This window comes from Culex pipiens, chromosome 1 (assembly GCF_016801865.2).
Source record: "Culex pipiens pallens isolate TS chromosome 1, TS_CPP_V2, whole genome shotgun sequence".
NCBI lineage: Eukaryota > Metazoa > Arthropoda > Insecta > Diptera > Culicidae > Culex > Culex pipiens.
In genome coordinates, this window is record NC_068937.1 from 33271932 (window position 1) to 33286701 (window position 14770).

General features: G+C 39.0%; 1 protein-coding gene across 1 annotated transcript; it reads right to left on the reverse strand.

Moving 5' to 3' along the window:
• On the reverse strand, window positions 1-14561 carry LOC120419281 (activin receptor type-2B). Its single transcript, XM_039581946.2, has 7 exons — window positions 13816-14561; window positions 5715-5912; window positions 5341-5654; window positions 5097-5282; window positions 4700-5039; window positions 4339-4637; window positions 1-1003 (listed from the first exon to the last, which is right to left on the reverse strand). The coding sequence occupies exons 1-7, from the start codon at window positions 13853-13855 to the stop codon at window positions 818-820; spliced, it is 1563 nt and encodes a 520-aa protein (XP_039437880.1). The 5' UTR covers window positions 13856-14561; the 3' UTR covers window positions 1-817.
• Window positions 14562-14770: the final 209 nt, after the last annotated feature.

A 14770-nucleotide genomic window follows, 5' to 3' on the forward strand; every position in this document is an offset into this window, starting at 1 on the left:
TGAGGTGTACTAACGCTATTAGAATAATCTTTATTGATCTAATCATGGCATACAAGTACTATATTGGAGGAAAATTCTTACAAAAATATATCTTATTTATGCAATTTATATGCTGCCACAAGCTCTGCTGCGGTGCGCCACAGAGTGCATTCCTCGAAACTTTCTTAGTCTTACGAAATGCGCAACCCCTAATTATATCTTCCGTATGCGTTATGTACTTCTTTATATTTTTTGTTTAACTCTTCTTCTGGATATAGATGATTAAATGTTCACAATAAATGTAAAAGTATTTAAAAACTCTTCCCCGGTCATGCGGCCCGAGAATAAAGATCACTGAGACGATTTCCGTTTTTGTTATACAACAACAATGTTTATTGATTTGTTTTTGTTTGTTTCCACTTTGTAGCAGTTCACTAATCTTCTTTCTCTTTGTTGATTTCGCACTCTGCGGAAAGGCCTCACCAATCATATTGGAACTTTGAACGTTCCATGCCGACAATCTTAGAGATCTGTTCTCTTTTCAAATGCAACAAGTCGTTTCCTGTGATATTGCTTTCTTGCTTTGTTTTTATTGTTTTATTATTTTAACATGAAATAAAGGTTTATCCACTGCTCTGCTTCGTCACTCAATATCGTCAAATTTGTCCACTACGAGCTATCCGTTCTTCCTTTTTTGATATACTTTTCCGCATTATTTTTAATCTTATAAAAAATCTTAGCCAAGAGGACCAACTTAAAATCTCTCTCTCATAATTAAAACAGACTCTCTCAGACACGTAAACTATACTTCTTTTTCTTCTTCTTTTAAGCCATCCCCTTAAACACTCTCCACCGCGACCTTGGGCGGCAGGTCGTTCGTCGTGTTCGTCTCGATGAGCAGCGGCGTGTGGGCCTGGTAGCGGCCGTGCTGGGACACCCGCTCCATCACGCAGGACGACGAGAGCCGGGCCTCGGCGTCGTGGTCCCAGCACTCCTCCATCGTGTCGCACAGCGCGTTCAGGCCCTGGAATTGGAAGTGGGTTGGAACATTAATTTAAGTTTAGTTTAAAATATTTATTTGATCGATTTCGATTCTTTATGTTCAAATAAGCTATTTTTTCATCATTGGTTTCTCCACACAAATTTGGGGGCTGTTCATAGAGAAGTGCAATGCAAATATTCGATAATCTGTATCTTGAGAAAGCATTTTTTGATCAATTTGGTGTATTCGGCAAAGTTGAAGCAAACTATTCGGAAAAATACGTAAATGAAAAAAAAATAACCAGCGTGAAATAACTTTTTTAAACTCGATTCTGAAAAACTTAAGGTTTTTTTTTAGATTTTCCTAATATGTTTTAGTGGACAACAAGGCTTAAAACAGAAACGGCCACTGACAGTGATTGAACAAAATTTGAAAGACATTTGAATCAGCATTCATCATCGACAACGCTATTTGAATGCTCACACCCCGCGCCTATCGTGATCGTGCGCCTGTGAAGCGTCCGTCCGTGAACGCACACGAAGTTGGAACGAACAAAAACCGAGCTAACTCAAGCAATCGCCTGACCCGAAGCCGCATGCGCTTTCTCTTTCCCTCTCTCTTTCGCTCTTACTCGCCCGTGCGGTGCTGCGTGATGACAGCAATCATTTGAATGCAGTCATGTGAAGTCAAAGGGCTGTGTGCGTGAATTGATGAAACGTTTCAAAGAAATCCACCAAAATTGTAAGTTGATGGCGATCGAAGCGCTCAGTCATTTATCACTAAAAATGTCGAATCGTCATAAACTCTGGTGCACAAAAAGTGGCAACTTTTGTTATTATACTAATCTAATTTAATCTAATCTAATCCTCGCGTAGCCAGTCTTTCGAGGGCATCCTGGAAAATGACTTAGGTTGATTACCGCCTAGCATCTTCTTGTCATTCTTAACATTTGCAATGCCCCGTTGCATTAGATTGCATTGTTGGAGCGATTTTTTAGCCAAGCTATAATTTAAAAAAAATAGTAATTGTTGCAAACTATCATAAATTTCTAAAAAAAAAATAAAAAATCATTGAATTCGAATTTTGTGATTTATTGATAAAATGCACCGTTTTCGAGTTGAAACCTTTTACAAGTTAAAATGCCAGAAAAAATGTTACAAATCACGACAAACATTTCGAAAGAGCTTAAATCTAATTAAAATGTAAGCCATTTTTAAAATCTGAAAAAAATCAAAAGACTGAGAAAAATTCACACGGGTTTGACTTTTTAACATCAAAAATTAGATCAAAAGTTTACAGAATTCAGTGAAAATTGAGGGCTGGATGGATATCAAATAGACCAGGCCTGCCCAACGTCCGGCCCGTGAATCCATTTCATCCAGCCTGCGACGGCTTTTCAAAATAGTACTATGACCGGTCCTTAAGGCTGTTCATGAAACATTCAGTAATAAATTCAGTTTCTAAATTGATAAAATAAGCTTTAGATCATTTTTTTACAAATTATAACAAAATAAAATAAGGAATATTTAGTTGTTTTTTTTTTTTTTGCTTTTGCCATCAAATGTTTCCAATTAAACGTATTATTTGGATTTTGCCATTGAATTTTTATTATATGTTTTTGCTTCACTTTCAATAATTCTTTATGTTTAAATTTGATTCTTATTATTTCTATATTGATAATTTCAGAATCAATTATTAAACTGGAAAATGGCACAAGAAAACTAAATTATCCATTGTTTTAAAAATGTACTAAAAGTCACTAAACGTAAATTTCATATAGATTTCACGATATGTAATCAAAATTAAAGTTGATCTTTTTTGAGAAACTTGATTAAAATTGTTTTTTTTTTAATTGATGAGAGTTCGACTGTTGTGATTATGTTTGAGTTTAATCGGCTACTCAGTCTGGGCAAAGTGAAACGCTGTTTATGCTGAGTCCGACGTTTCGGCGCTAACTGGCGCCTTCTTCAGGGAGAACTATTTATTAATAATTTATTGTTAGAAACACATAGTTGAGGACTTATTACAAAACCATACCAAGTAACTCGAACAGTAAGTCAACAAATTCTTAACTTCAATAGTTTAAAGAAAATCGAAGTAAAGTAAAATTCGAAACTATTCAGTATATATTTTACTACACTTTTAGAAGATCCTAGTAAAAATAATTTTATGAAAAAAATTGTTGACTTTTTCAACTTTTTATCAAACGTATGTCTCGGCCCGCCACTGCTTCACAAAAATGAGATCTGGCCGGCAGGGCCAAAAGGTTGGGAACCTCTGATATGGACAAAATAATTTTCGGTAATTTTAATTCTTTATAAAGCAACCGAAGGTCGGATCAGCAATGTCCATAAATGAAAGTTGTAGAGAATATTCTCAGATTTATGAAAATATATTTTTTCAGATACATTTTATTTTAAAAAGTAATAAGGGCGATTTCTCTGAACATTTTTGCTGAAAAAAACGAAGGGGGTAAAGTTTGTCGAAATCTTATTTTTGTAATACACTCAACCCCCGGTGGTTGGTCACTTTTTCGTTTGACACTTTTTTAGTTTGTTGATCAAAGTCAAACTAAAAAGTTTCGAACTGTCACTTTTTTCACGGCGCTCACGCACACTATCAAAACAAACGTTTGATAGTGTGAGTGAACTCCGTGTAAAAGGGGTGTCAAACTAAAAAGTGACCCCGTTCGTTTGACAACAGTTGGTGTCAAACCATCGGGGTTTTAGTGTAAAAAGCTAATTTAAATAAAGGGAAATCCCTTCTCAAGATATAGAATTTTGAATCATTGCAAAGCACTGTTCTATCCAGATTTTTAAGCGAAAATGACGTTGCGAATGGTACACGCCCCAAACGTCAAAATCGCGCAGTGGTACCAACATTACATTGGTACCAACATAACACAAAAAGTGTGTTTGTCATGCCATGGCACACTTGCGTGATTTTGACATTTCGGGCATTCACCATTTGTAACGCCATCTTCGCTTTAAAATCTGGATGGACTGCCCCCAAATTTCTACGGAGAAACCAATTATGCAAAAAAAAAATGCTATATTCTAGAATTTTTGCGAAAATAGCAAACTTTTATGTTTTTTGCATTGCAACTTTGCCGAAGACAACAAAGCCTTAAAACGTCAACGGTTCACTTTCATTCCGAAATGAGGGTTTTGGAAGCTGCGCGAGGACGAGGGCTATCTCCACCTGATACTTGGAACTGAGGTAAGCTGTATCAGCATACCCCAAGTCTACAAACTATACTTTCCCATAATTTCGCTGCCGGCCGGCGGGTATTGGATTGGGCCACACACCAACACAGGTGGAAGAAATTCTCCAAATTCAAATTTCTAGATTACACAAAACAAAAAAGGGCTACTCACATTATGATTCCGCCAGTGGTCGTAGATGCGCGGTCGCAGCTTCTTCGTGACCACGTTCTCCTGCATCTCCTCCAGCGTCGGGTGCGACCCCAGCTCGGCCTCGAACGGCAACCGGTACTCCTCGACCGGTCCGCCGTGCACCGTACAGCGGGACACCAGCTCCCAGAGCACGAGCCCGCACGCGTACACGTCGATGCGGAGGAACGCGTCGCGCGTAAAGTTGATCGCCCCCTCCAGGATCTCCGGCGCCATGTAGCGGCGCGTGCCGACCTGGCCGTGGGTGTCGCCGCAGGGTTTTCCTGAAGGGGGTGAAGTATGCAGTTTAGGGGCTGGTTCGAAAGGGATTTGGATTTCATCTTACCCGGTGTAAATATCAGCGCCAGTCCAAAATCGGCGATGCACGCCGTCAAGTCGTCCTTCAGCAGCACGTTCTTGCTCTTAAAGTCCCGGTGGGCGATCGACGGCTTCAGCCCTTCCGTCTTGCTGCTCTGGATCTCCTCGTGCAGGTGCATCAACCCGCGGGACATGCTCTCCGCGATCCGGCACAACTCCTGCCACGTAACGGTGTGCGACTTGAGGTAATCGCACAGCGACCCGTGGTTGCAGTAGGCCGTGATCAGCCAAAAGTCGGTGTTGTTCAGCTCGACGCGCTTCTCGCAGTCGATGAACTGCAGAATGTTAGGGTGGTTCATACGAGGTAGCTGGTGGGAGAAGGATAAGCTGGTTAGCTCAATTTTTTCTTAAACCCAGCGACTTACTTTGAAAATCTCCTGCTCCGTAATCCAGGACTGCTTCTCCTGCATGGGAAAAATCTTAACGGCCACCTCCTGGGCGTGAAGTTGGCCCTTCCACACCACTCCGAACCGACCGCGGGCCTTCAGGTCAATCAACTGAATCGGCCGCTGGGCTAGATTTGGCGAGGAACTCGTAATCTCCGGTTCAATCTGCGGAATTCAAACATTCAAATCACAGTGTCACCTAACCTCAAAACCCAAAACCCACCGTAGGAATCTCATTAAACATGGACGGCTTCCGGTGGCGGAAGAACATGTACGCCCCGAACACCACCAGAATGGCCAACGAAACGGACATCGTGAGCCACACAAAGTTAAAGGTCGCCTCGTGCGGCACGTTGTTCGTAATCTGCTCGGGCGGCTTGGTCGCCTCCGGGATCCACTTGTGCTCCCGGTTGCACATGTTGGCCCGACAGCAGCAGTAGTTGAGGTTCTTGGTGCCGAGCGTCGTGTCGATGCACTCGGTGTTGTTGCACTCGCTCGGGTTGGTGAAGCAACCCTTCATCGTCACTTTGACCTCGTCTGTCGAGAGGAAATCATTCTTAAATACCTCAAAAATAAAAAAAATCAAATATTACGCACTCGTCACATTGTTGGTGCTCCACACGACGAAACAGCCGACCGGTTTGTCCGGCTCGCCGTCCGAATCGCAGGTCTCCACGCCGACCGTACAGTCGCCATCCTTGCACGCGTACGACTCGCAAACCAGCCCGCTGGCCCCGTTCGGCACCGCTTCGGGGTTGCTGCTCCGGCTGAGCGCCGCATCCAGCTGGACCGTGACTGTGTGGGAAAAATAGAAGGAAAGCAGGTTGAAAAAGGGCAACATTCTATTAAAATAACGTAATTATGATTGCAAAATGTATGGAAAGTCTCTTCTAAAGCGTTGAGGATATTTTTAACCCAAAAAAGAAAATTCTCATTTCCGGCGTTTTGCTATGGTTGAAAATTTAAATCTATGGGGAACGTACCTATTTTCAATCTGGGACATTTAATATTTGTAAGTTTGTTGAATTCACCTAATATAAACTTCAACTTTTTTGCCTTCCTCACTACACTAAGGAAGTACCAACTAAAAAATCACTCGAAAAATGAGCCTCTTAGACCCACCTCAACGTATTGAGTGATTTGACAGAAACGTTCACGCATCCTGGTGGCGAGTAGAAGCACTACGAGACGATGTTCGGAATGCTTGGAAATATTAAAATTTTTAGCAGTTTTTGGTTTTTATTTCATTCAAATATCATCGATGAAAGTTTTTGTAAAGTGCATTATGATCGTTAGTAAAATTGCCACCAGGCCTGCAAAAAGTTTCCAACCCAGCGTAAACATGAAGCAAACCAAAATGTCTGTTTTCTGCTAGCATGTGACTGCAAGCCTACTGTGTCTATTCAACCACTGCCGCCTGACTTGTGCCGGTCGGCTGCTGGAGAATGAGAGACGTGAAAAAATGAGCTACACTCACTCAATTCGTGTCATATGACTGACTCGTAAAATCCTCTTTAAACACTATTTTGACTATTTTCAAACAGTTGAATGGTTGTAGACTGTGCAAAACACTTAAAACAACCATAACTTATATTCAAAATTATATTTCCACGCATAAATACGAACTGAGCGTTGGTCGACTACTGCCTCGCATTGCAGCTGCTCAATGAGCTAGGGCACTCACGACTGCGCCGGGTTTGTTTATGTCACGGTTTTGCGGTTCAGTGAATGGAACTCAAAAATTCGTGTCAGCGTCGCCGATTTTCGAGTCATGACCCCTGACATTTTCAGCACTGATTGCCACAGTTTGCATTACCCCACATTTCTGAAAACGTTTGATTTTTCATTACATACGCATTTTTTCCCTTAAAACTGCTCAAACTGTACACCGCTGGAACAACAGTGAACCTAGCGGAAAAACTTCAATCAACTCACATCAAATTCCTAGTAAATCTTCGTGTTTGTGCTATTTTGTCGCACGTCGATTTTAAGCCAAATAATGTTCAGGACGCCATTTTGAGAAGTTATCAATGCCTCACCTTCACAGATTCCCAAAATTCGATTTCAATCATGATATATTCAACAAAAACCGGAGAAACTTCGTGCATTGTTGCCACCTTTCATATGAAAGAAATTTCGATCTGATCGTGCTATCTTAACACACCCTGCAGTTCGCTGCAAGTGCGACAATTGGCCAAAAAGGGATTTAGTTAGAGGACGGTTTGTCACACGTACTTGCCCGAATGCTGTAAACATTTTCAAATATTACCTGAGATTCTAGCAACCAAATTCATTCATCCAAACTTCGTGACAATGCACATAACTAGGGCTTGTAAACTGGAATTTCACAGCAATTGCGCGGTACTCTAATATCAGCCTCAAATTCACGCAAAATGTGTTATTTTATTGTAATTGTGGACAGGATACTAACTGAACTAGTTAGCAGTAGTTCAAGATATAAAACATAACCCTTTGACAAAAAATATTCATTGCAAAAAAAAAGTTGTATTTTAATCTGCCAAATTTACGATTCAGCTATCTTAATTTACTGAGATCTAAGGAAATTAATTTGCTAATCCCGGGCAGGATGGAGTAACAAAACAGAGGTCAACTCAATAACAAGACTTTTTAAAATATCTGATTTTGATATCAGAAAATCATGAAAATCTTGAAGAAAAATCTACAATACATTTACAAAACAACCTATGTGCTATGTTTCCTATGCAGATAGGAATTATTGAGAATTTAATCTAGAAATAATAACATCCCCAAAACTTGAGTTAAAAATTGTTATTGATCAGATCTTATGACAGAATTCCAAACAATAACAAATTCAAGATGAGGCACATGAAAAATTATTCAATCATTGATCGCGTTAGTCATGTTATATTCCATCTTTTAAAAAACAATCAGCCGTCATAACCAAATTTGTTTTCATTTTTTATTGTTGAATATAACTTTACCAATTTTCCATAACCCAATTTGTTATTAATTTTTCATTTAGCTAAATATGTCCAAATTTAGTCTTTATATCAAAACTTGAATAAAAATTTAAAAAAAAATTACAAATTGTTCGAAAAAAGTTTCTATAACCCAATTTGTTATTATTTTTTTATTTTGTTTAATATGGCTTGAACTATGGGAAAAAATTGACCTTTATAAAAACTAAAAAATATGAAAGTAGATTTTTTAAATTATTGATATAACCCCCAAATGAAATCAACAATATGTTCGAAAATTCTCTAAGTGTCAATAACCCAATTTGTTATTAATTTTAATTTTGCTAAGTATGGCTAAAACTCTCTTTCAACCAATTTTGTAAAGGTCACTAATATGTCCGTAAAATGTAATCTTTATACCATGCTTATAAAAGTAAAAAAAATGAAATAAGATTTTTTTTATTCAGAAATAAATATAATTATATAGCATTTGAAAATACACTCAACCCCCTGTAGTTTGGTCACTTTTTCGTTTGACACTTTTTAGTTGGGTAGGTTAGGTTGGTTTGAACTGTCACTTTTATCACGGGACTCACACATACTATCAAACCAAACTATATGAGCTCTGTGTAGAAAGGGTGTCAAACTAAAAAGTGAACCCGTTCGTTTAACATCAATTGGTGTCATACCATCGGGGTTTCAGTGTATGTTATATTTAATTGGAAGAAAATATAGAAAAATTACAATAATTTATGATACAGCAAAAAAACATATCTCCCCAATACCAAAATGAGGTATCGAGAACATTTTTTCTCTGTTGTCGGATTTTCCTGTAATATTTTTTGAAAACATAAGGAGTTATTTTTCGAACAAGTCTCTGTTATTATTTTGTTGTATTATAACAACTAATCTGGGTGTTTTAATAACAAGTCCTGAGCTTGTGAAAATAACAGATCTTGAACTTTTACAGTTATTTCCACCTGCTCGGGATATGTAATTCTAAGGATGGGAATTCCGAGGAATTGGATAGGACCATTATTTTTGTCAAGAGTATGAAGCATAATCTACAATCTCCAAACATTATTTTTTGTCTGTCTTGTTTTTTTTTGTATTTTCCAGTCGGTTTTACAATTTTTGCTTGTTTATTGCTTGCTGTGCTATAAAAATCAATCATTTTAAGTTACAGCAAATTGCGTAAAAAATATGCCAGGATGAATAAAAAATACTACATTCTTATTTGTACTTGAAAAATCAATATTGCAAAAAAAAGCAAAGTAAATGTGCCAATAAAGTCTGATTAAAATTTAACAAAATTGTATTCAATGTATTTTATTGATAATTTAATACCAATTATTTAACTGCAAAATAACATTTTCGATTGCCTATTTCGATTATTTCAATCATTATTAAATTTATTCTAAAACTTGAGTAATTTGTGTAATTCGAAAATGGCCTGAAATAGGTCCCTCACCCCTAACCGCCCCAAAGTATGTCGTGCACGTGAATCACTGCCGTGCATCGCAAACGCCCTCACGAATGCATTTCTTCAAAAATGCATACTTTTAAACGGGTACACGCACATGTGGGAAACCAGCAGCAGAAGCATGGACCGGGGAGAAGAAGAGGCGTTGAAAAGTGAAACGATACCTACTCTCTTTTCACACATTCAAGAGACCGCTCGAGGTGAGGAAGGAAGTGTGCAGGAAAGAAGAAAGGAGGGAGGCAAAATCTTCGATCGACGGCTGCCGTCGCCAGACGGAATCGTCGAAAACAACCAAGAGAGGCAACAAGAGTGGGTAGAAAACATATTTATGCGCTCGATTTTATGTTGTACAACACGGAGTGGGGTTGTGTTTGTAGAAGTTTAGGGGTGTTGTTGTTGAGCATAATTCGGTGTTTATTAAATTTTTAATTTAAAAATCTGTCACAAGAAAGAACGATTAGGTATTAACAAATAAAGAATTACTTTTCCACAAATTTTTTAAAGTTTCAAAATTTAGTAGACTATAATTATGAAAATATTGATAAGATTATTAAAAAAATCCCACAAATTGCTGCATTGAAATTAAAAAAAGTAAAAAAATCATTTATTTTGGGAATTTTGCCTCCTTTTCATAATTGGTAATTGGGGTTTTCGGATGACTAAATAAGGAAAGGAGCCAAAAAAATCAAACCATCCACATTAACGACCCCCGGGTCTTTTGTGGTCTCTATTGCAAGTTTCTGCTCGAACCTAGGAGTCCGAAGGCTTGAATGGGGAGAGCACCCAAACCTCTTTCTACTCCAAGGAACCTTCCACCCCAGTGTTTGAACTGACGACCTTTGGATTGCGAGTCCAACCGCCGCCAGCGATTCCACCGGAGTAGGCTTGGTTTGGTGTGTTGTTGACTTAACGGCCTAACAACCAAGGCCGGGACCGACATTTTACTTCCTCATCCGATGGAAGGTTGGAGCAGATGGGAATCGAACCCAGAATCATCCGCTTACAAAGCGGACAGCGTAACCATTCGGCCACGCACTGCTCCAATATTCCGCACTGAGCCAATATTCCTAGAATATAGGAATTTTGAACTTTTTTTTAATTTCAGTGTATGTTTCTCTCAATGATTCTTCAATCAGATTCTTTGGACAATTTTACACTATGAACAGTTAATATCACTTTCAACGCTACATGGTGTTGTTGTAACAATTTCAAAAATATCTTCAAACTTATCGAGAAATTGAAAGTGAGAGTGTGTGAATGAAACATGTCGTTGAAGTTTCCGAAGTGCCTTGATAAACTTCATAGCTACCGTACAGAAAGTTTAACTCCATGTTGCAGATTTGACATCTCGATAGACATTTTCAATAGAACAAGTTTCTTAGTAAATTTGGAAAAATTTCGTGGTAGAAAAATGGTTTTTGGTGGCAATAAAAATTCATATTTTCACGCAAAATCAATTTGGAATGAATTTTGATCAAACTTATCTAATAATTCATCCTAATCTCAAATTGATAGATATCAATGTAATTTTAATAAAAGTTTTATTAACTTTGTTTAGCAAACACTTAAACGTGTATTTTTAATGAAACACAAAAAGTAACTTTACTTTTGGTCAATTTGACTAATCAATCAGTTAGATACAATCAATATATGAAATCACAGTATTATTACGATAAAACAAAATGTTGTGCACATTATAACAGTTTAGTATACTTTTTTATTTTTTGGTCAGAGTCGAGGGACATAAACTTCAAAAAATATTTGCAACGGCCTTATTTTTCGAAGTCATGTAGACAATTTGTCAAATGACAATTTTAGAAAATTCAACTTGGCTTTTACTTAAACATCCTTCAGTATGTAATTTTACACATGCAACATAATTTTTGGTAAAATTACATAAAAAAGAGGGATTATTTGATTATCAAATTGTCATTGAATTTTGTTCTACTGCGTAAGTATATCCAAATTTGATGTTGTAAGAAAATTCTTTCTGTATTGTTCTATTTTTTCAAGTTTGAAAGAACAGAAAACAAAAAAAATACTTCAAAAAAACCATCGCAGTTAGAGGAAATTCACTTTGGGAGATGGCCTTTCTTGGCAAAACTATAAAGAACTAAAATTGCGTTTGATTTATGTTTTCTCAAGCAAAACTTAAATTTAGTAAATCCTTCAAATACCTCAATATTTCATTATTATTTTATCTTACAAACTATTTATACATTCGCGAAGTTTTGAAATCCCCAAAATATATATATGCAAAGAATAATTCTTAAGAACCATTGCCAATACAGTGGCCAGACAAAAAACATAAACTTTAAGATCCAACAAACAAAATTGTTGGCATTTTCGTAAAACTTGATGAGATCCAATTCAAAATTTACTACAGAAAAATCGTCACAAATTTCCCTATTATTTGAACTATAGGAGTTTAGGTGTAGGTAGCTGTTATTGTTTTGAAAATATCCGTTTTTTAAAGTAGTTTGTAACCGTTGGTTACAATTCTTGAACGAACCTTCACTTTTTAATTTAATTCCCCAACATACAACATCACACCCTACAAAGCAGCGAAGGGATTTTCGTACCGCTGCGAATAAGACCGTTCTTGGCGGCGTCGCGTCGAGACGGCACACAATGGGTGGGATGGAAAATGGTGGTTTTCCCTCCAGGGAAAATAGGAGGGAGAAGTCTACCTGGCTCGCCGATCCCGAAGATCGGCCTCTTTTCTTATACAGACGTCCGTGCGATCAGTCGAGGTCGAAAAGTGACAGTGCCGTTCCTTGCGCTGTTCACACCTTGGCCTTCCGGAAGTGGAAGTGCTTGGCGGAAGTCAACAGTTCGCTCGACTCGACGACGTACGGGTTTCGGTCGGTCCAGGCCTATAAGCGCGGAGGAGCCGTTGCCTGCACCTAACAGTAATAGGACCATCAGCATCTCTGGCGCGGGGCGCCATAACCACCAAGGAGATTTCCCCTCTCGGTGGGACCAGATCGGCCAGGTGCCGGGTCCGCCGAATACGCCACTGAGGGAAGACGTCTGACGTAAGTAGGACCAGCAACGCCCGCTTGGCCTACCTCTGCGTAACCCAGCCCAGCAGCTCAAGAGTTCCGGTTCAGCAGCACCAGCCATCAACCGTCATTTGGCTGCAACGAACCCCCCCCCCCCTTGGGTTTACGGCGGCACAGTCGAGGGCGCTCCTGTGACCGGCCATCGTGAGAGGATTACGCGACGGCGTTCATCCGAGAGAACCAGCTGCAGCAGATCGGTACGTTGGTTCCAGAAGTGCTTTACACTAACACCCCCACACACAAATACACGAAATACATAATTACACGTTTTATTTAGAAAAGTGTGGTTCCGTGATTTTTATTTCCTTCCGTATTTACCTGAATCCGCCTAGTAGTTCGTGCCGACCCTGAGTGATGAGTAGTCAGTAGCTTTGGTCTACGACTACCTTTGAGTTGATGGTCTTTTGTCCTGGAAAGGACTGAGCTAGCCGTCCTTGATAACTGACCAAAGTCATAAGTTTCAAGTTTGCAAAACCTGTGCAAACAAGTAAGATCATGTTAGGGTCATGATGGCGCAGTTCAAAGTAGTTCAGCAGATATTTCAACAAAGAGAATTGGATATCATCAAGTTAAACGAAAATGCAAACAATTTTAGGATGTTGTTTTTGGACCTTCAAATTCCCTTTTTCATAGAGAGCTATTGTAAACATGCTTAAATTGAACTTAATTAAATTAACAACACAGAAAAAAATAATGTTAATTTGAAAGCTGTAATTTTGGAAGGATGAATATTACCTCTTTTATGATGTAATTTTACCTCAATTTAGACTGAATAAGTGACATTGCACCAGAAAAGTGGTAAAATTACACATTTCCAGAGGTAAAATTACACCTTTTTCTGACATAAAAGATGTACTCCTTCCCAGATGTAATATTACCATGATTTTTTTTCTGTGAAACTTTCATGCTTAAAAAAACAATTTCTCTCAAAACAGTCCTGGTTATGTTTGGAGTTTTATTAAAAATTAAATATGGTTTTTATCTTTGGGGGGGGGGGGGGTGAAGCTAAGACCACAGTTGGTCCAACTCGCCCTAAATATGGTCAATTTGAGTCCATTTTTCTCATATCAATGGAAAAAATTTGGACAAACATTTGACAATTCGAGTATCTCTATGGACCTCCTTCCGACAACACATCCAAAGCAAAACGGCGCCGCAGATCGAAACAAAATAAAACATACAACATACTGCACTGCTCTCCACACACTTACATATCGCGAGACTGGCTGCTATGAATAGAATGGTACGCATTCTTGCTATTACTTGCTCCGCCACTCGGAAATCGGCCCGAAACTTCCGTTTGTCGCGTCACTCCGAGGCCCGTTCTGCACCGCAGGTCATACCAGCCGGTTCCGGAGGTAGCTTCCAGGCCCCTTTTCAACACAGCTGCGGCCACAACTCCGATTCCTTTTCAGGCAAGCCTTATGAACGCATCATACTGACTGATTCTTCAATCGAAATTGGACACCACTTCTTGGACTTGAACCGCGTACGCAATACGCCTCAACATCCGGGTTGGCGCGCTGCCGGTTCGTAACACAACACTCCGAACGCCGTTTTAAGGCCTGTTTTGTTGCAACACTTGGAACGCACTGGAGCTGCTACGGCCAGACATGAAAGAAATGTTCGTCGAACTGCTGCCTGCCGCTGCTCGAAACATTGGAGCCAGACAGACGGCCAGACAATCCTCGTTCGGTTGGTGGTGGTGTTGGTGTGACCTTTCTGGTACAAAATGATGTTTAGATTCGCGACTTGGTCAGGTTTGCACTTAAATTTGGCAGCTTTGTCACGCTTAATTGTATACTTTAGAAACACTACCTCGCACTATATGTGCTAATGTAACCAAACACCACAAAACTGTTAGTCTGCGACAAATTTAAACTTCTAAATTGTCCACTGGAATCTGAGTCGAAGATTTCGTGGCTGTCATACGGTAAAAATATCTACACTCACTCATATATGTACGAACCGATCGTCAGGTTGGTAATCGAAACAGCGTAGCGTAGAACATTTAACTCAGATTTCAGTACAAATAGGTAGCGAAAGATACGTTGCGTATTGGTAGATGATATTCGAGGTTCCGAGATTCGAGCACTTGTCTAAATATTATTTGAATATCTTTGAAGTTGCTAGTGTTTCGAACATGTTTAATTTAAATGCTTCCCA